General features: G+C 28.3%; 8 protein-coding genes across 14 annotated transcripts; 3 read left to right on the top strand and 5 right to left on the bottom strand.

The window, feature by feature from the left end:
- Positions 1-837: 837 nt before the first annotated feature.
- On the top strand, positions 838-3185 carry LOC122712962 (zinc finger protein 91-like). The gene is made up of 4 exons (XM_043933041.1): positions 838-1016; positions 1094-1219; positions 1303-2990; positions 3070-3185. Exons 1-3 carry the CDS (start codon positions 864-866, stop codon positions 2965-2967), a joined length of 1944 nt encoding a protein of 647 aa, XP_043788976.1. The 5' UTR covers positions 838-863; the 3' UTR covers positions 2968-2990; positions 3070-3185.
- Positions 3030-4838, bottom strand: LOC122712964 (ornithine aminotransferase, mitochondrial-like). Its single transcript, XM_043933044.1, has 5 exons — positions 4394-4838; positions 4010-4314; positions 3716-3916; positions 3397-3622; positions 3030-3300 (listed from the first exon to the last, which is right to left on the bottom strand). Exons 1-5 carry the CDS (start codon positions 4767-4769, stop codon positions 3134-3136), a joined length of 1275 nt encoding a protein of 424 aa, XP_043788979.1. The 5' UTR covers positions 4770-4838; the 3' UTR covers positions 3030-3133.
- Positions 4839-5875: 1037 nt separating this feature from the next.
- On the bottom strand, positions 5876-7556 carry LOC122712966 (ornithine aminotransferase, mitochondrial-like). The gene is made up of 4 exons (XM_043933049.1): positions 7491-7556; positions 7072-7367; positions 6584-6911; positions 5876-6514 (listed from the first exon to the last, which is right to left on the bottom strand). The coding sequence occupies exons 1-4, from the start codon at positions 7554-7556 to the stop codon at positions 5921-5923; spliced, it is 1284 nt and encodes a 427-aa protein (XP_043788984.1). The 3' UTR covers positions 5876-5920.
- Positions 7557-9490: 1934 nt separating this feature from the next.
- On the top strand, positions 9491-10861 carry LOC122712967 (cell division cycle-associated protein 7-like). Of its 2 annotated transcripts, XM_043933052.1 has the most exons (4): positions 9491-9648; positions 9752-9860; positions 9981-10429; positions 10513-10861. In XM_043933052.1, the coding sequence occupies exons 1-4, from the start codon at positions 9589-9591 to the stop codon at positions 10669-10671; spliced, it is 777 nt and encodes a 258-aa protein (XP_043788987.1). In that variant the 5' UTR covers positions 9491-9588; the 3' UTR covers positions 10672-10861. The 2 variants fall into 2 exon arrangements, with proteins under 2 accessions (XP_043788987.1, XP_043788985.1); XM_043933050.1 differs by having other exon boundaries at positions 9752-10429.
- LOC122712965 (methyltransferase-like protein 25) lies at positions 10435-12414 on the bottom strand. 4 transcript variants are annotated; one of them, XM_043933045.1, is made up of 5 exons: positions 11788-12414; positions 11348-11699; positions 11154-11251; positions 10762-11092; positions 10435-10651 (listed from the first exon to the last, which is right to left on the bottom strand). In XM_043933045.1, exons 1-4 carry the CDS (start codon positions 12376-12378, stop codon positions 10859-10861), a joined length of 1275 nt encoding a protein of 424 aa, XP_043788980.1. In that variant the 5' UTR covers positions 12379-12414; the 3' UTR covers positions 10435-10651; positions 10762-10858. The 4 variants fall into 4 exon arrangements, with proteins under 4 accessions (XP_043788980.1, XP_043788981.1, XP_043788982.1 ...); XM_043933046.1 differs by having other exon boundaries at positions 10435-10648; XM_043933047.1 differs by lacking the exon at positions 10762-11092.
- Positions 12415-12476: 62 nt separating this feature from the next.
- On the bottom strand, positions 12477-13033 carry LOC122712968. Its single transcript, XM_043933053.1, has one exon. The coding sequence runs from the start codon at positions 12929-12931 to the stop codon at positions 12527-12529; it is 405 nt and encodes a 134-aa protein (XP_043788988.1). The 5' UTR covers positions 12932-13033; the 3' UTR covers positions 12477-12526.
- On the top strand, positions 12991-18349 carry LOC122712961 (SWI/SNF complex subunit SMARCC2). Of its 3 annotated transcripts, none has more exons than XM_043933038.1 (8): positions 12991-13089; positions 13245-13466; positions 13799-13918; positions 13990-14103; positions 14161-16105; positions 16211-16509; positions 16612-17070; positions 17788-18349. In XM_043933038.1, the coding sequence occupies exons 2-7, from the start codon at positions 13350-13352 to the stop codon at positions 17065-17067; spliced, it is 3051 nt and encodes a 1016-aa protein (XP_043788973.1). In that variant the 5' UTR covers positions 12991-13089; positions 13245-13349; the 3' UTR covers positions 17068-17070; positions 17788-18349. The 3 variants fall into 3 exon arrangements, with proteins under 3 accessions (XP_043788973.1, XP_043788974.1, XP_043788975.1); XM_043933039.1 differs by lacking the exon at positions 12991-13089 and having other exon boundaries at positions 13118-13272; positions 13349-13466; XM_043933040.1 differs by lacking the exons at positions 12991-13089; positions 13245-13466; positions 13799-13918 and having other exon boundaries at positions 14004-14103; positions 14165-16105.
- Positions 17339-19657, bottom strand: LOC122712963. The gene is made up of 4 exons (XM_043933043.1): positions 19137-19657; positions 18680-19013; positions 17786-17991; positions 17339-17677 (listed from the first exon to the last, which is right to left on the bottom strand). The coding sequence occupies exons 1-4, from the start codon at positions 19655-19657 to the stop codon at positions 17455-17457; spliced, it is 1284 nt and encodes a 427-aa protein (XP_043788978.1). The 3' UTR covers positions 17339-17454.
- Between the last annotated feature and the right edge of the window lie 247 nt (positions 19658-19904).

Below are 19904 nucleotides of genomic sequence, written 5' to 3'. Positions count from 1 at the left end.
TGTACTTTTTCATGACAACATTATTTTGCAAAGATATAATGTAATTAAAATCAGCAAATTCATTAAAAGAATTTTTTATGAGCGCAAATAACAGATTATGATTAATCTATAAAAATTCTTTTATTTTATAAAACATACATAGCTTTACGATGAATAAATATAAAAATGAAATATTAGATTTCCGACAACGACAATGTTGAATATAGTTTACTAGTTGTGCATTCACTATCGATATATTTCATTGATCGTTTTAGACAGTTTTGAATGGAAATTGTACATAGTGTGTATGATCGATTGTACGTCATTTTCTTTTCTATTAACTTTTTAGACGACTGTCTACTTGAGTTTCCATGCAATTACATTATCGTATGTATATATGTTTATCTTTTTATCTGCATATTTATTATTTATTTCTTGTATTGATTGTAAATAAATAATATAAATTTTATAAAATAAATAAACTTTATTAAAAAATTCTATCTTCATGTTATATTTATTATTTTTATTATTTTGTTTTCTTTCGTTTTTATTTCCTTTTTCTTTTGTAACCAATATCTATATTTTCCAAATTGCATCAATTTAAAATTCGCACTTCGTAAGATAATCGCAAAATGGATCAGATGAAAATCGAAAAAAACTAAATAAAAGGAAACTGATAATTTTGATCGTTTAACGACATCTATTATTAGTAATATTTATTATAAAGAAATCTAATGAAAACAAATTTGATTGCTTAGCGACATCTATGATCTATTGTTGAATCAGCAAAAAGATGGCGCAACTTGTAAATCAAAACAAAATGTTAACCTATCAATTGAGACAGTTTTGTGTCAACTTTTGAGGTTACTTGTCAGATTATAACAATGTTTATCGTTACGAAAGAAATTGACAGCGAAAACATCGGTAAATTATGCCGTACATGTTTAAGAGAGGATGGTGACAAAATGGTTTGTTTATTCGTGGGACCGGCTGAATCATCCCTTGCTGCGAAATTACGATCTCTTTCATGTCTCGAAGTAACAAATATTTTTGTCGAATTCATAATTTTTTTCATAAGAATTTTTTTTTATCATTAAAATTTATATTTTATCAGGTTTGGCAGGGAGATGGTCTTCCAGAAAAAATGTGTAATCGTTGTGTAACAAGAGCAGAATCTGCTTTATTATATAGAGAACAATGTCGAGCAGCAGATAGAGCATTAAGACAAGCCCTTTTAAAGGTAATAATATATGTATATGTATCATTGAGTTTTAAAAAGAAATTTTTATTTTTGAAATACAAATATATTATGAATATTTGTAGGTTTCTGGTTTGACTTCATATGCAACAGTATCTAGTTATAAATTATATCAACATAATCAAAATTTTACATCTATTCAAAATTCTCATAAGACTTTGAAATGTATAGACTGTGGAGCAATATATACAAATTATCAAGAATTCTGTGCTCATAGTAGATCACATTTGCCCTTTGTTCAAGACGATATACCTATGCAACATATGCATATAGTAGAATCGCAAAATTCATATTTAAATTTTAACTTTGGTCATCTGAGTACCAATTGTTTAACTAATGAAAATCTTCAGCATACACAATCATCTCCATTGATTAGGTCAAATATGATGCAAATGATTCCAATAAATGGAGAAAACCCTAGTCGTGCAGCGTGTGCTCTACACTGTTCCTTATGTAATCGCACATTTACCAATAGAACTCAATTAATGAGTCACAGTATCACTCACAACTCGGAGAACATAGAAGTACCCTGTGATAATGAAAATATAGATATCTGTGAAAATTCTAATCAAATTCCACAAAATTTAAGTTACGAAAGATCGATTAATTCTGTTGGAAATTCTATTCAGAATTTATCTTATCATAGATCTGCAACGAATGATAACAACGAAATGCAAAATTTGGGTTTTCCCGAAAATATAGATTTAGGAGACGAGGTTCGAGAGGGTAGCCCGCAACGGATACGAAATGCCGCAATATCTGATTCGGAAAGTTATAACATAACTGATTATCGTACGATAAAATTTGCGAAAAGTCTCGAGCGCATCGACAACAGGGAGAATATCAATAGATATCAATCATGTTCTTCGAATTTGAATTATAATAAACAACAAATCGAAAACGAGCAACATTCAGAAAATTTACAACATATACAGATAAAAAAATACAAATGCGAAATATGCTCTAAATATTTTTCACAAAAATCGAAATTGTTAACGCATCAATTATCGCATTCTGGTCAGCAACCTTTCAAATGTTCTAATTGCGAGAAAGGATATTCGTCAAAGAGCAAATTAAACGCGCATATGCGATTACACACGAAAATTAATGTACATCCATGTAAAATATGTGATAAAATATTTTCTTATCCATCTTATTTACAGGAACACTTAAAAACACATAAACAGAGTAGCAATAGCGATATGAGAATCGAAGAAAACAAAACTTTTGAATGTGTCAGTTGCAAGAAGAGATTCCGTCTATTGAAAAATCTTAAAGCTCACGAGCGGCTTCATACTGGCAAAGATTTGATGCGATGTGAAATATGTGATAAAACATTTAGTCGTAATTACAATTTAAAGATTCATTTACGAACGCACAAAACGACGAGACCTCATAAGTGTGAATATTGCAATAAATGTTTCGTTCAGAAAGGTAACCTCGCGGAACACATAAGAATTCACACAAAGATAAAACCTTTTGAATGCAAAATATGTGGGAAGCATTTCTCACAGTCGAGTCACTTGAAAAATCACGAGGCTTCCCATACAACTGTTAGGCAACATCAATGTCGATTGTGTGGAAAACGATTTAAATTAGCTAATCATTTGAAGAGACATTTGATTTTACACAATGGTGCAAAATCATACAAATGTCATCAATGTAATCAATTGTTTTCACAAGCATTTAGTCTTACGAGACATTTGAAAAGACACGATTCTCACGGGTAATTACATGTAAATATGACTTATATGTATGTATATCATTTTACAAATATATAATTCTACATAAATATACTTTTATAACCTTTTAATCGTTAATTTTCTTCATAGATTTTCGAATAAGAATTTTTAAAGTTTTAAGAAGTTTGATATTTTAACAAAAATAAAGGTAAGTTCATTTATAATTTCTAAGGACGGTAGTCATTATATCGAGACCTTCTTCAAGTTGTTCTTTTGTGATTACGAGCGGAGGTGATATCCTTAATATTTGTCCATGAGCGGGTCTCGTTAATAAACCTGCTTCTTTCAATTTCAAACAAATATCCCAGCCTTTAGCAAAATCTGTAAAATATATTCGAAAAAGAAAATAGTGAAATAGATATATGATATATGTTATTTTAAATATATAGATTTATAAATATATAGATTATTAAATACCTTTGTTAATTACCAAGCCACCCAACAAACCACGACCTCGAAATTCTGTCGCTATATCTTTCGGAAGTTTTTCTAATGTTTTACGAACAATTTCACCAAGTTTTTTCGCATTTTCTGCAAGATTTTCTTCTTCCAAAATTTTAACTGCCTCTACGGCCACTCTATTACCAAGTGGACTTCCACCGAATGTACTACCGTGAGTGCCAGTTTCCAAGCATAACATTATCTAAAATAATCGAAATAAATAAAATTAAAAATTTTTATTTTCAGTTAGATTAATATATTTATAATAATTATATCGATACATGATTATTCTTACATGATCATCCGCTAAAATACCAGAAACAGGATACATTCCTCCAGACAATGCTTTTCCCAATATGAGAATATCTGGTCGTTCATTTTCATGATCTACTGCTAATCGTTTACCCGTTCTACACAAACCAGTTTGAATTTCGTCTGCGATCCATAATATATTGTATTTAGTGCACAATTTTCGTACACCTTTCAAATAACCATCCTAATAAATAATAATAATATTTTGAAAAACTTTTATTATTTTATATATATGTATACATATATACAAGTTTCATAAAATATGAAAATAACTTACATCAGGTATTACGACGCCCGCTTCTCCTTGAATTGGTTCCATCATAAACGCACAAACTGTTTGATCCTGCTGGAATTTTTTCTCTAAAGCGTCGAGGTCATTGTACGGCACTTTATCAAAACGAGGAACGTAAGGTCCAAAATCGGTGTAACAATTTGGATCTGTGGATGCGGACAACGCAGCTATTGAACGACCCCAAAAATTGCCTTTCGCAAAGACAACGGTTGCCTGATCCGTAGGTATCTTTTTAACTCTGTAAGCCCAACGTCTAGCCACTTTGATAGCGGTATCACCTGCTTCAACTCCTGTAAAAATATAAATCCGTATATTTTCATCTTTTTTATCTTTTTTTTTGTTATTAATGTTTTCTTTTTTATTTCATACCGGTATTCATCGGCAAAAATCTATCCCATCCTAAAAGTTTGGTCAAATATTCTCCTAATGCACCATGAGGTTCCGAATAAAAAGCTCTGGATGTATGAGTAAGCTTTTCCACTTGTTCTTTCATTATTTTTACCAAGCGTGGATGACAGTGACCTTGACTAACAGTTGAAAAACCTGCCAGAAAATCGAGATACCGTTTTCCTTCGACATCCCACAAATGGACACCTTCACCTTTAGTGAGAACTACTGGAAGTGGTTTGAAATGTACACCGCCATATTTATTGTCACGTTCGATCAACTCTTGCGTATTCAAAGATCTTTTAAAGTTCACTTCTTTGGTTAAACCGAAGATTCGTAATCTCATAGTCGAGTTCATTTTGACAATATTCGAATGATTCGTAAAGACTCGTTAAGATAGAGATTCTATTCTCACTGCATTCAATTTCGAAGTCCATCTTGCATTTATATCAAGGTTTGAAGAGAAAAAGTAGGGGAATTGTATACTTGTTATCTATACAAGATATAATTTGATATTGTCTCTTGGATTTAAAATAAGTGCCAAGTGATATAGCTGAAGAATCTCGTATCTGATAATAAAATAGCGGGGGACATTGTTTATTACAGCACCAACATATTAAACCAAACGAAAAATTGCAAACAATTATATCATAATAATCTGATCTGAAACAATACGAATATCATTTATCTTTTTTATTTGTTTTATTATTTTTTTCACAAGAATATAAAACGATGAAAACAAAACTTATAATCGTAATTTATGCTATTATAATAGAATAAAGTTAATTATGAAGTTTAAACGAATTCAAGATTATTTAATAATAAAATAATTTTCTACTACTAGTAAAAATATCATTGATCTTTTTTAAAATTTAAAAAGAAAATTAAAGTAATATTATCAATATCGAAAGAAATTATCAAATATAAAATATTTTTTTTTTCGTTTCTATTTTTATTTATCGATTCTTTGTTCTTTTTAAGTGAATAGTTTTTTTTCAATATTTGATAATAAAAAATCATTATATATGATGCATATTAAACGAAATGATTCTCATTATTTAAATTTTTAACTTTTTGTCTATTTATAATGTGATTACAAGTTTAAGACATCTGACAAACGTCTGAATAAACAATTACAGAATACAGGATAAAATCGTATCATACGAAGCTATTAATAACACGTATGTAATTTATAATCAAGCAATTTTTCAGTCTTCAATATGCATATGGTAGATAATAACTTCAACAGCTTTTAACGATATTTTTCTCTTTAAACCTGTTTCTAATTCAATTTGATTTCAATTTCGTCTCGTGTTGTCTGAATTTGATCAATTTTCACAAAGATCCACGTATTTGTATGATGAAACAGGTTTGAAGGAAAAAAAGAAAAAGATAAAATGTAACTTAATAATGTTCATCAACAAGATTTATTAAAATTTAAAACATATATATAATTATTTACTAAATATATACATAAATTTAAAACGTATACTTATATGTATATGCGTATCATTTAGAGAATTGATTAATAACTCGGGAAATAATATCCATAGATTCTCGTATTTGCGATTCAGTTATAACCAGCGGAGGCATTAATCTGATTACGTGATTCTGTGTCGGTTTCGCGATTAAACCTTCATCTTTTAATTTTAAACATACGTTTACAATATCAATTTTATCATTGATAACTATACCGTTAAGTAGACCTTTTCCACGAACTTCATTAACCACGTTTGTTGGAAGTTTCTTAAGTTCAGATCTGACAATATTTCCAAGTTTATCAGCATTTTCTGCTAATTTCTCATCTAAAATCACACGAAGCGCTTCAATAGCGATTTTGCTCGCTAAAGGATTGCCACTAAAAGTCGAACCGTGTTCTCCAGACTTTATAGTCAACATCACAGAATCATTGGCCAATATACCCGATATTGGATAGAAACCACCTGACAGAGATTTACCCAAAATCAAAATGTCCGGTTTCACATTTTCATAATCCACAGCTAACATTTTCCCTGTTCTGCCTAAACCAGTTTGCACTTCGTCAGCTATCCACAACACGTTATATCTTGTACATAATTCTCTAATTCCTCTTAAATATCCATCCTTATGAAATAAATACGCAAAATTTTATTATAATGATTACAAGTACATACAATCATGATATTTGTATACCTTTGGTATGATAACACCAGCTTCTCCTTGAATAGGTTCTACCATAAAAGCGCAAACATTAGGATCTGTTAAAGTTTTTTGAAGACTCGAGAGATTGTTAAATGGAACGATTTCGAAAGGCATAAAAGGACCGAATCCACGGAAAGAAGTCGGATTCGAGCCAGAAGATATCGAGTTCATTGTTCTTCCCCAAAAATTACCTTCTGGGAAAACAATTTTCGCCTTATAATGTGGTATACCTTTGCGATCATAACCCCATCTTCGTGCCAACTTACAAGCTGTTTCACCACCCTCCAATCCCGTGTTCATAGGAAGCCATTTATCATATCTAAAAATTTGATACTTGATTTAATTATATATTTTCGAATTTCAAGAATAGATTACTCCTAAATCTACTCGAATCTTGAAAGATATCGCGTGTAAACATGCGAGAATAATTGGAATAACTGGTAATATTAACTGGAATATTAACAGAGATTTTCATTTACCCAAAAATTTTTGTAATGTATTCTTCTAATTCTCCCAATGTGTTTGAATAAAGTGCTCTTGAACATAATGTTAAGAGTTTCGCTTGATTTGTCAAAGCTTTGTAAATTCTTAGATGACAGTGACCTTGATTAACTGCAGAGAAACCGCTTAAAAAATCATAATAACGCTTCCCCTCAACGTCCCACACAAAAGGTCCTTCCCCTCTGCATAAAGCGATAGGAATTGGATCATAATTATGAGCGCCATATTTTAATTCGCGTTCGAAAACTTGTTTCGATGTTAAAGTTCGATGACCCTATGATCAGAATTCAAGTATAGATAATGTACTCGATAGAAAATTATTTTGCTTTTTTTTCGTAATTACGCAATCGTTATCATAATTTACGGTTTATTTATCAGATTCAATAATTTTTATTACCTGATATAGTAAATTGAAAAGATATTTCTTCTTTTTAGATATCGTATTAATTTTTCTATATATCATTTTTCCGTACATGCGCTTCCCTTTTCAGAGATAAAAAAATTTATTTGGCTATAATAAATGATTAAAATTAAATCGTTATTTCCAAAATTCAATTTAATATTAGGTCATTATTGCAAATTAATATGGGGCAACATTGAACTCGTGTGCTCGCAATATATCAATGTATTATCCGACAATAGATACGGATTCATGTATATTATGATTCCTATCTACTTGAGAAATTGGTTCCAAATCTATATATTTTTTTTTTCCTTTGAATACATAAGAATTTAGAAAAAATAACATTATCAAAAAGAATATTAATATTTACTAGAAAAATTATCACGATTGTATTGTGTTATCGATGTAAGAAAACAGACTATCATCAATACGATGCTTCACATTTGTTTGAATTATATAGATAGACCTTATCTTTGTGAAAACCGGTGATCGATTGTATTAATGAAATCTATGTTACCAATAATCGATATACCGATAATCGATTATTCGAAACTATTTTTCTTTCTTTTCTCTAGAATCTATCTTTATCTGAATCAATTTTTTTTCTATTCTTTTCACTCTTCTAAAAATTATTTCATATTAGATTTTTTCAACAGGTGTCAAATAAAAAGTACGATATGATATGATGTATACATAGATACATCATACATGATTAATAATCTTACTCTTTACTCTTATTCTATTCATTCATATATATATATATGTATGTTACGTCACATACACTTTTCATATTGAAGATAAAAAAAACGATTGTTATATCAGCTTATCAACAGTGAAAGTTACTCGTTTATTTGAGTCCAAAATTCCAGGTTATTTGTATTTGAAAATAAATATGATAAGTAGATAGATGTTATATCAAGTACATTCAGTAACCTCGATTTATTCCAATACAAAACAGTTTTAAAATTTTTTAATTATACTATGGTATATTATAAAATATTAAAAAAAAAAATTCATTGCTAATAATTATTTATATCAAATAAATTATAATTCATAATAGATTTTACGATGTGAATATAATTTCTATCTATGATTATTCTTCTCTTATATATTTCAAAACGATAAATATTCACATTCTGTATAATAAACACAAAGTAATATGTATATTGATAAGATATTAAAAATTAACAAGATATTATAACTTGAACTTCATATGAAAAAATTTTTTATATGAAAGAAGAGCATAAATAATATGGCTTCGCATGTTTCTTGGTTTTCATATGGTAAATTTTATTTAACTTCAATATTTTTCAAACTAAAAATTTTTCAATATAAATAAATAGTACTTTTTTAAAATATAAACTATACTGATAAGTACAATAAAAATTATATAATTCTATTTAAAATATTAAAATTGACTTTCATATAATTTCTATATATTCATAGAAATATTATTAATGTTATATAATAATATATCAAATAATTTTTTGAAACATTTTTTAATTATTAATTAATTATTGTATCATTTAGATTTGTCGAAATATTGAATGAATCATAATAAATCGTATACTGAACATATTTACGTTCTTTCCTATATTTCAGTTTCAATTACATAATAATAAATAAAAAACACGTTTATATATAAATTTTATAATTTAATATTAAATATAAAAATATAAAAATATAAAAAATATAAAAATATTATCAAAGTATTATAAAAATATTATATTTTAATTATTACAATCTCTAATCTCTTTATATAAAAAAAATTATCTTAAAATTTATAAATATTTATAAATTTATAATTTTCGTCTTAAAATAATTCAGTGATTCTCTAATAAATATGAACTAATAAATAATTGAAAATATATCTATGATTTTTCTCAAAATTATATTTATATTATAATAATTATATTTATATTATAATAATCTATATAAATTACCAACTAATTTTTCCCGCCAAATTTGTTAACACGCCATAAAAGTTCGAGACATCGGTGATACGATTCAAACAAATTTTATTCGTTTCTAATATTTTAAATGTACATATTTACTCCGTGTGAAAAATTGATTTATCAATTAAATTTTTAACATGAGTGAAAATGATTATGATGAATTACGCAAAAGAAATATAGCCGAAAGAAATGCCGTCGTAAGTACTTTTGTATATAATTTAAATTTCTAACCTATAACTAATCAACTATATAATCAACTATATCATATATAACTAATCATGCTAATATTTAACAAAATAGTTTGCAGAGTTCTTTAAAGATCTTAAAAAACAAAAAGACGAAGTAAAAGAATTGGATAAAAAATATAAAGATGTAGAAAATTCAGAGAATGAACCACCTAAAAAAAGACGTAAAACTATTTCTAATTCTATTGATAATACTGTTAGAATTAAGAATGTAAAACTTGAATTTCGTAAGAGATATAACACCAGAAGTAGAACAAGGAATCAAATTAAACACAATATTTCAGAATATGAGGAAGATTTAATTAAATCCAGAAACAATAAACCTAAATTGCAAGTTTTATTTCCATGGGCAAAACCTTTTCAACGATCAATTGATTTAATGAAGATAGGAGTTTGTGATGTAGACGAAGAGGAAGAACAATATAATAGTGATGATTCGTATGACATAACTAAAAAACGAGTTTATAATGTAAATAAAAGTCCATACGATCCTGATAACATACCATCCGTTGATGAAATTACGGATGAAATGTTAAATAATATTGCGGAAAAAAGTTCTTCAAAACAATATTGTAAAATAAATGGAACTTGTTGTCATCAATGTAGACAGAAAACATTGGATACAAAAACAGTATGTCGTTCAGGAGAATGTGTTGGACTAAGAGGTCAATTTTGCGGACCTTGTTTAAAAGGACGATATGGTGAAAATGCCATTGACGCATTGAAGGATCCTGTATGTTTTATATTTTTATATGCATATATTTATTTCTATAATTATTACTTTTCAATAATTATTTTATTGCAAAAAATTTACAGAATTGGGCTTGTCCACCTTGTCGCGGTTTATGTAATTGCAGTATATGTAGAACAAGAAATGGTTTACCTCCTACTGGAATTTTAGCTCCTCTGGCACAAGAAGAAGGATATTCGTCTGTTATGGATTATCTTCAATCTGCTGAAATCAATGACACTTAACTTCATTACTAAGAAATTTACATCTAGAAGATAATAAAATTCACTCTTAATAAATATTTTTTATTAGGAAATATATAACATTTAAATTACTCATATTGTATATGAAAATTTTTTATAAGTATATTAAAATTATTCTTCCTATATTGACATTGTTTGTTCCTTCATTCTTAAATCTTCTTTTTCATTATTATTTTACTGCAATGATACCATAACGTCTTGGAGATAACATAGGATCAAATAAACGTAATATCGCAAATTTAGAACATTGATTGCTCTTTTGTAAAAATATCATTCTATCCAACATGATAGCTGCCTCTAATACAAGACCAATGTGTATTCTCAACATTTGGAATATGTTAAACTTTTTCATTAAATGTGCATAAAATTGAAATGTATCCGTTAATTTTTCTCGTGATGGTATCTAAAGATATAAGAATTCTATTTAAAAAAAATATTCATCTACTATATAAAAATTTTATTACCTTCTCTAAATCTATTTCAATTTTTGAGAATGCCCACAAAGCATAAGTTGGAAAATCATGTAAAGGTCCTCCACGGCCTACTTTAGCATTATAAATACCTATTAAAAAAAGAAAAGTGAAGTGTACTATATAAAAAAAGAATAATAATGTATAATGTATAATATATGTATAAATTAATATAAAAATAAATATACCTAAGGAATGAAAAATCACTTGTAAAATTGCTCTGTAGAATAATGATGAAGGTACAAATTCATTCTTTATAGTTCTTTCAACAGATTGTTGAGCTAACATCCTAGCATTTTTAGAAAAACTAATCTTTTTATTAAATGTTTCATTTGTCAAATGATAACAACAAGGCACTATACACAAAATATTAATATCTTTTGTATTTAAAAATGTTCTAATAATTGAATCAGTAAGAGAACCACAAGTATGTAAACCAGTTAATATAAGATTTTTATTTATATTCCAATCACAAAAATTTTGTTTTATCATTTTTATATAATCAGTATTATCATTTATTTCTTCAACTACATAACGTATCTAAAACAAAATATAATTTATCTATAATTTATATGTAAAATATTGCTTTTTCACGAAAATTGAATGTATATTTAAATATTATTAATACCAGCATTGGAGAAAGCATCAACTTCTTTTGTAATTTTTTTTGCCTACAGATTGCTCCATTGCTACATAATTGTGAAGAATCTATTGCAAGTACAGGTACTTTATGATTTTCTGCTAAAAATGTTGATAAATATGCTTTGCCAGCACCAGCATCTATTACTAAATTATTTGTTTTTGCTGCAATTTCCCCAATAATGTTTCCAAGGGATACAACTTCATGTAATTTCTTTGCATTTATAAATTCTATCTTAATATTTTTATATATACATTTATTTGAATTATTAATATAAGGTAAAGTGTTTGCAAAATCTTCTGAATTTATTTCTATAGAACATGACTGCAAAGATAAAGATTTTGCTAACTTTATAAAATTATTTAGCATAGGAAAATTGTCATTTTCTGCCCAAGTAATCCAATTCAATTCACTCTTTTCTAATTCTAATCTTAATGTTTCTGGTAAACATGTCATCCATAAATTTTCAGTAATAAAATCAACTATATGACAATTTATTAATTTTTGATAAGTATTAATAAAATATAAAATTTTATCAAAATGTTTATCATACATAACTATATGTATACATGTATACATGTAATATTACATTTAATTTAATGCAATATTGTATAAATTTTCTTAGAAATGATATATTTTATTTTATTATTTATAAAAATAATAAAAAAATCAAAATATTAAAGAATATTATTTGATTTTATATTTATTCAATCATAATTCTGCATAATTAAAAATCAAGTTTATCTGTTTCTGGATATGGCGCATATATTTTTGTTAATGCACAAAACTTGGCATATTTAAATTTAATATTATCTATAGTTTTTGATATATCTATTGTCTCATCATTGTATTTAGGAAAATTATAAATATCTTGTAAAAGTTCTTTTGCAATCCAAACACCTTTCTCTAAATTACATTTATTTGCACTTAAATATTGTTCCAAAATACCGCTATAATATCCTAATTGCGCACCCAACAAACTAGCTTTGTGATATCCAAAATGAAATCCATTTACCAACTGCTTTTTGCCAACCTCAAAACCTTCTTTGTAACCTATGTATTGGGCATTTTCTTCGGCAAATAATAAATCTTCGAACTTTTTATTAATATCAATATCTTCTTTATCAGACATAATTATTCAATATAATAACAATCTTATTCGATTTATAACCTATAATATAATTAGTACTGTGAAGAAATAGTAAGGAAGTTAGATTATCAAATAATTTCGAGTCATCGTATTTAAAATCATGTTTGCCAATTGAGAAACCACTATCTGCTTCATTCGTGGTTAGCAGTAAATATTATCAGTTAAGGTTATATATGAAAAATAAAAATATGTTTTTGTTTTTTTATTAGAAAATACTTATTTATAAGTTATAAAAGATTTTTAAATTCTTTAGAAGAAAAAAATTTACGATTAAATCAAAATATTTTTATATTAGAATAATATGGCTCGAAGCAACTTCAGAGGTGTGTCATGTTTGCAAGAAACGCGGTGTTCTTTCTTGTATCATATCCAATAATTTTTAAAGCTAATTTTGTAAAGGATGCTCGCGTTAGGACCTAAAAAGGACGGTGGACCCAATACAAAATTTTTTGAGTCCCAGGAAATTCTTACACAACTTGATGCGGTTAAACAGTGGCTTTTGAAAAACTGCAAAAAGGTATATCTAAATGCCCGGCGTCCAATAATACAATTAATTTATTAGTTTGTATAATATGTTAGCATTTCTTAATATGAATTAGTTTTTATCTATTTCTTAAAAAATTTTATAATTTCATTTATTTTTAACTTACTGCAAAGAATAATTTATTTTATCTTTTTTTTTATATATATAAAACTACATAAATAATATATATACTCTTATATGATACTCATATAATTAATTCAATTTTATTCAATATAATGTATGTATAAAAAATGTATAATATGTTATATTTTAATAATTTAAAATATTTTCTTCATATAATATTTTTTATTTTTTATAATATTTAGTATGTCCAAACGGATCCTCCAACTAATAAAAGTTTAGCTACATTGATAGTGCAATTATTGCAATTTCAAGAAGATAATTTAGGAAAAAATGTTTCAAAACCACCAATGACAAGACTTCCTGTATGTATTTATTGATTTATGCAATTAAATATTATTTTAAAAAATAATTAAATTATTTATAAACTTTCTAGATGAAATGTTTCTTAGATTTTAAACCAGGAGGTGGTTTATGTCATATTCTTGCTACTGCATATCGTTTTAAACAAGAACAAGGATGGCGTCGATTTGACTTCCCTGTTGGAAAAGTAAGTATGATATTATAAATATAATTTAACAATAATACACAAAAATATTTTTTTTAGTCAGGATCTCGTATGGATAGAACAGTAGAAATGTTAATGGCTGCTGAAAGAGCTTTGGTACAGAATCGATGTATGATTATACCAAGTGTATATGTGAGACCTGATGTAGATAAATCAACAGCTGCAAAAGTGAAAGAAGCAGTTCGTCGACATCAAGGTAGTATTTCTGAAAATGAGACAGATGCTACACACATAATTTATCCTCCAGTTGATCCTATGGAAGAAGAATACGCACGACCTTGTATGAGACGAGAAAGATCTGTTCTTCTTCATTGGTACTATTTTCCCGATAGTTACGATTCTTGGACTACATTAGATCTTCCTTGGGACTTTCCAGAAGGTACACTTACAAATACAAACATGAAATCAGTATACAAAGTAGCCGCAACATGGGCATTAGATTTAGATCAATATAACGAGTGGATGAACGAAGAAGACTATGAAATAGATGAAAATGGTCAAAAGAAAATACATAAATACCGACTTTCGGTAGAAGATTTAATGGCTCAACCGTCTCATCCTCCCCCTTCAGCGAAAAAACCAAAAAGAAAACGATCTCCTAGTCCATCACCGAAACCAGGAAAACGTAAAAGCGCAAGAGCACCATCAGGTGTTCAAACTTCATCTTCATCATCACTTGCGACTCCGAAGAAATCTCGCGGTGGTGGAGAAGAAGAAGACGATCTCACTCAAGGAATGGAAGATCCACCAGCAGAACCTCGAATTGTAGAAGTAGTTGCTACTCCTACGAATCCGCCGGTGACTGGTCAAGGTAATATTCCAACAAGTGGCAATACTTTAACGACAACAGGTAGTAAGAAACAAGATAATGAACTTCAACCACTTAAATCTGGTAATATGGCGGATTTGGATGAACCTATGGAAGGAGATAAAGGAAGTTCTCAAAGTACTCAAGATAGAGAAGAACGAGATGCAAGTAAAGAAAGAGGAGAAGGGAGTAAAGGAGATGAACCAGAAGATAATGTCACTGAACAAACACATCATATTGTTGTTCCTAGTTATTCTGCTTGGTTTGATTATAATTCGATTCATACTATTGAAAAAAGAGCTTTATCTGAATTTTTTAATGGTAAAAATAAATCTAAAACGCCAGAAATTTATCTTGCATACAGAAATTTTATGATCGATACCTATAGATTAAATCCTACAGAATATATTACATCGACTGCTTGTAGGCGTAATTTAGCAGGAGATGTATGCGCAATCATGCGTGTACATGCATTTTTGGAACAGTGGGGACTTATTAATTACCAAGTGGATGCAGAATCAAGACCAACACCCATGGGTCCACCTCCAACATCACATTTCCATGTATTATCAGATACTCCATCAGGTTTAGCTCCAGTTAATCCGAATCCTCCGAAAACACCACAACCTTCAGCCGCAAAAACATTACTTGATTTAGAAAAGAAATCATCCGGTTTGGGAACAGAAGAGAAAACTTCAGCTGGAGTGATGGCAAATTTTGGGCTAAAAATTGATCAGTATTCGAGAAAACCGGCAGTTTTGAAGAACAAACAAGCTGCCGGTGCTACTCGTGATTGGACAGAACAAGAAACACTTTTGCTATTAGAAGGATTAGAATTACACAAAGATGATTGGAATAAAGTCTGTGAACATGTTGGTTCGAGAACACAGGATGAATGTATCTTGCATTTTCTACGACTTCCTATAGAAGATCCTTATTTAGAAGAAAGTGGACCAGAGGGTTTGGGTCCATTAGCTTATCAACCAGTACCATTTTCTAAAGCTGGCAATCCAGTTATGAGTACTGTGGCATTTTTGGCTTCAGTCGTTGATCCTAGAGTTGCTGCAAGTGCAGCCAAAGCTGCTATGGAAGAATTTGCAGCTATTAAAGATCAAGTACCAGCTGCTTTATTAGATCAACATTTAAGAAATGTTCAAGCTAGTGCTAATTCTGATGGTAATTAATCTTCTTCGTAATTTTCTTATAAATTTTTTATAATTTTCTATTAATAATTGAAATAAAATGAAGTTTTGTTATATTAATTATTTTCGAATTATTTAGGTAAGTTTGATCCAGCTGCAGGATTAGCACAATCAGGTATAGCTGGGACTGGACCACCCGAACCTCCTGATGATACAGCACCACCTTCAACTACAGGCGCTACAGTTACATCTCCACATTCGGCAACAACAGCTTCTATGGAAATGAAAAAGGAAGAACAAGAAAAGCCTAAAGAACCTGAAATAGATCAAAGTCAATTGGACATAACAAAAAAGGAAGACGAATTGAAAGAAACCGAAGAAGATGCAAAATCAAGCATGGATGCTGAAACTATGGAAGCAAAAGAAAAGAGAGATAAGGTGAATAATTATTTTATTTTCATATTTGTTAAATATTTCTATAATATAAAATATATTTTCATTTATTTCATTCATTTATTTTTTTTTTTCATTATCATATAGGTGGTGCGAGATGCTCAGCTTCAATCTGCAGCTGCAGCAGCATTAGCAGCAGCTGCCGTTAAAGCAAAACATTTGGCAGCTGTAGAAGAACGTAAAATTAAAGCTTTGGTGGCGCTGCTTGTTGAAACACAAATGAAGAAATTAGAAATTAAATTACGTCATTTTGAAGAATTGGAAACGACGATGGAACGAGAACGTGAAGGTCTTGAATATCAACGACAACAACTTATTACTGAAAGACAACAGTTTCATTTGGAACAATTAAAAGCAGCCGAATTTAGAGCTAGACAACAAGCACATCAGCGTTTAGCTCAAGAGCAACAACAACAACAACAAAATCAACATCCTGCATGGCAACCTACTGCGCAACAACAACAACAACAACAACAACAACCACCGAGCCCTCAAGCATCAGCCCAACAACCACCATCACATACACCTCCACAACAAGCATAAATTGTGAGTTATATTATATTCATAAATTATAGTTATTAATTAAGATAATAATAACGAAATGTAGATATTGATAAAGCATATGATATGAAAATATACGTAGAAAAAAATATGAGTAAAATTTGTAATACTAAGTATTTTTACAATATTGAATAATGTTTGTTTTATTTATTTTTATTTAATATAATTAGATATTTTGGACGAAATTTTGCATTATATAATGCCAAATTTTTATCGAAATTTATATAATTTTTAATACGCGTAAATATTATTATATTAATTAATATCATTATATTAAACAGTACATTACATTAAAATTAATTTACTTTATAATAACATAACAAAGGTATTTTCTAAAATAGTATTTATAAAGATTTTTTATAATTCAATCTATAAAGCATGATTATGCACAAGCTCCAAAACTAAATCAGTCATAAGTCGAGCACATTCAGCTCCTTCTCGTGGTGGTGCTCGTGTATTTTCCTTTCCTTTATTGGTTTTTGATTTTTCATACAAATCTGGAGCTTCTTCACTTTCGCATGTACTAATTGGTAAAATATCCAATGCGAGACCTACGCCAAATCGGCCACATCGTCGCATTTCTTCATTTAATCTATACCATGAATAGTAAGATTAAAAGTGCTTTAAAAATATTCGTTTAACAAATTTTTCAATTACATTTTTTTTCTTCTTTCTACGAACATATTGCAATATTACTTACAGTTCCCACATCACAGATGGATCTTTTGGTGGCTGTTTTGGATTAAGTGTATGTAATGAAGACATTAGATGGAAATGATAATGTTGAAGAAGTTGTGTCATGTGCGCTCGTCTAATTTCTCCACTTGCACAACAGTACAACAAATTCGCAAGATCAAGGGCAAGTGAACCAACTCGAGTTAGTTGAAAATCAATTAAATAGACAACCTGTAAAGTCATAATGTTAATCATAATTAATTTAAGATTTGATCCAATTACATTGTAATATTTCCAATTTCTATTCCCTAAGTTAACATAATTGAAATTTGATATATCTTAATATTCATATTCGTATTACTTTTACTTCGCAAATGAAGTAAAAAATGATAAGATATATATTTTTACACTATACTTATGTCTATTTTTTTCTTTTTTATTTCAATAAATTTTAATCAATATGGGAATAGAATCTATAAAAATATCCTATTTCATGATAAGAAAACATAATTTATTTAATACTATCAAGTATGCATAATACTTGAAAACTGAATAAAACTAAATGACTTATTAAATATGAACAACTTTTATTTTGACAGAAATTTTATGAATTACAAGAATGTTTTTCTTTAATATTATTAAAATAATACTTGTACAAGACATATAATAAAAAATAGAAAAATCATAATATGCTGAATATCTTAAAATTAATAAATAATTAATAAATAATAAAATTATACTAAGAAACATTATTTCTTGGTTTTTTTTATATAATATAAAATTAAATAACATGCACGCTCAACAAATACTTTATATTTTAATATAATGATATACATAAAAAAAATATTTTTATTTTTTTTTTCTTTTTTTTTACTTTACTACTAAATGATAATAAATATTATTTATATATAATACTTACTTCCTCGTTTGATTTAGTCAAATCGTCTTTAAATAAAATATTATTAGTCCAACAATCACCATGACAAAAAACGGTAAGGGGCCCTTGCATAGCAACTAATTCGCTCATAGTGCGAAAAAATACATCATCATTAAGAAATGCTCGTAATTTTTCCATTATTTCGATTCTTTTGGATTCCATATGAGAAGGAAGACCATCAGACACCATTCTGATAGCATTCTTAGCAGCAACTTGATAGTATTGACGATACCAATTTTCATTTTCTGTTCGAAAAAGTGCTTCTTGGATACCTTTACCTTCACTTGGATCTGTGAGTCTTGCAAATTCCTCTGGCCTTATGTATCCATAGATATATATTAATATATAAACATATACATAGATATAATAATACAATATAAAAATAAAAAAAATAGAAAAAATAGGAAAAAAAAGAAAAAGAAATTATTATTAGATTTACCTTGTTTCTTTAAGAGTTAAACTCAGTGCATGAAAACCTGCTAAAGCTTTCAATGTTCGTTTCAAATGCTCAAGTTGCAGTCCTTTTCTTCTATCTGCCATTTTAAAACCTCTTTCTCGTAAATCTTCCATAGCGATAAAATCAATTTGTGCTGCATATATTTTTGCAACGCCGTTAAAAACTTTTCTATCATTTGTTTGTAACTTATTTAATGTAGGCCATACATGTGTATAAAATGCTACTTCGTTTTGAAATAGTAGTTCACTTTTAAAAGCTTCACGATGTTCTCTTGATTGCGGTAAAACTTTGTAAATTATTGCACATTCATAATTGATCCATTCATTATTTTTTATCTGTTTTCGACCTTTTGCTCGAATACGATATAACATGGATGTATAGTTATCACCTCTTCCTGAACCAAATTCTTCTTCCAAACTAGTAATTTCCACATTAGGTTCATCTTTCATTATCAATTTACGCACAGATTCTAATGTAAAATGTATATGTTCTTTCTCATCCATTATTCTGTTTTTAAAGACAAAATTTTAAAGACAATAAAAAAGTTTAAAAGAAAAATTTCATATAATTATAAGATTCTTGAATCAATAAATATCAGAACGTTTTAGCTTTTATATGTGAACGAATGAGTTACGATGTTAAGCTACCCGATGCAGGAAATAAGCATTTGAGGGACGAGAGAATAGTACCTCCCACTATCTCATACATACATTAATTTATTAATCGTAAGTACCCTAGGGGGGCAAGGAC

This window comes from Apis laboriosa, unplaced genomic scaffold (assembly GCF_014066325.1).
Source record: "Apis laboriosa isolate Shangri-la unplaced genomic scaffold, ASM1406632v1 scaffold21_cov150, whole genome shotgun sequence".
NCBI classification, from domain to species: domain Eukaryota; kingdom Metazoa; phylum Arthropoda; class Insecta; order Hymenoptera; family Apidae; genus Apis; species Apis laboriosa.
Note: the sequence above shows the minus strand (reverse complement) of the source record. Positions and strands in the feature narration are given on the sequence as shown.

Excerpts from the sequence above, each read along its gene's own strand:
- LOC122712966 (XM_043933049.1), bottom strand. The coding sequence starts at position 7,556 with ATGATATATAGAAAAATTAATACGATATCTAAAAAGAAGAAATATCTT. Across the intron at positions 7,368-7,490 it reads TTTTCAATTTACTATATCAG|GGTCATCGAACTTTAACATC; the intron begins GTAATAAAAATT and ends TTCTGATCATAG. Across the intron at positions 6,515-6,583 it reads CTGGTGTTATCATACCAAAG|GATGGATATTTAAGAGGAAT; the intron begins GTATACAAATAT and ends TTATTTCATAAG.
- LOC122712967 (XM_043933050.1), top strand. The coding sequence starts at position 9,589 with ATGAGTGAAAATGATTATGATGAATTACGCAAAAGAAATATAGCCGAA. Across the intron at positions 9,649-9,751 it reads TAGCCGAAAGAAATGCCGTC|TTTGCAGAGTTCTTTAAAGA; the intron begins GTAAGTACTTTT and ends TTAACAAAATAG. Across the intron at positions 10,430-10,512 it reads TTGACGCATTGAAGGATCCT|AATTGGGCTTGTCCACCTTG; the intron begins GTATGTTTTATA and ends AAAAATTTACAG.
- LOC122712962 (XM_043933041.1), top strand. The coding sequence starts at position 864 with ATGTTTATCGTTACGAAAGAAATTGACAGCGAAAACATCGGTAAATTA. Across the intron at positions 1,017-1,093 it reads GATCTCTTTCATGTCTCGAA|GTTTGGCAGGGAGATGGTCT; the intron begins GTAACAAATATT and ends ATATTTTATCAG. Across the intron at positions 1,220-1,302 it reads TAAGACAAGCCCTTTTAAAG|GTTTCTGGTTTGACTTCATA; the intron begins GTAATAATATAT and ends GAATATTTGTAG.
- LOC122712961 (XM_043933038.1), top strand. The coding sequence starts at position 13,350 with ATGCTCGCGTTAGGACCTAAAAAGGACGGTGGACCCAATACAAAATTT. Across the intron at positions 14,104-14,160 it reads TTGACTTCCCTGTTGGAAAA|TCAGGATCTCGTATGGATAG; the intron begins GTAAGTATGATA and ends TATTTTTTTTAG. Across the intron at positions 16,510-16,611 it reads CAAAAGAAAAGAGAGATAAG|GTGGTGCGAGATGCTCAGCT; the intron begins GTGAATAATTAT and ends ATTATCATATAG.
- LOC122712968 (XM_043933053.1), bottom strand. The coding sequence starts at position 12,931 with ATGTCTGATAAAGAAGATATTGATATTAATAAAAAGTTCGAAGATTTA.
- LOC122712963 (XM_043933043.1), bottom strand. The coding sequence starts at position 19,657 with ATGGATGAGAAAGAACATATACATTTTACATTAGAATCTGTGCGTAAA. Across the intron at positions 17,992-18,679 it reads TGACTAAATCAAACGAGGAA|GTTGTCTATTTAATTGATTT; the intron begins GTAAGTATTATA and ends ATGACTTTACAG. Across the intron at positions 17,678-17,785 it reads CCATCTGTGATGTGGGAACT|ATTAAATGAAGAAATGCGAC; the intron begins GTAAGTAATATT and ends TTCATGGTATAG.
- LOC122712965 (XM_043933045.1), bottom strand. The coding sequence starts at position 12,378 with ATGTATACATGTATACATATAGTTATGTATGATAAACATTTTGATAAA. Across the intron at positions 11,252-11,347 it reads AGTGATTTTTCATTCCTTAG|GTATTTATAATGCTAAAGTA; the intron begins GTATATTTATTT and ends TTTTTTTAATAG. Across the intron at positions 11,093-11,153 it reads TTGAAATAGATTTAGAGAAG|ATACCATCACGAGAAAAATT; the intron begins GTAATAAAATTT and ends TTATATCTTTAG.
- LOC122712964 (XM_043933044.1), bottom strand. The coding sequence starts at position 4,769 with ATGAACTCGACTATGAGATTACGAATCTTCGGTTTAACCAAAGAAGTG. Across the intron at positions 4,315-4,393 it reads ATTTTTGCCGATGAATACCG|GAGTTGAAGCAGGTGATACC; the intron begins GTATGAAATAAA and ends ATATTTTTACAG. Across the intron at positions 3,917-4,009 it reads CGGGCGTCGTAATACCTGAT|GATGGTTATTTGAAAGGTGT; the intron begins GTAAGTTATTTT and ends ATTATTTATTAG.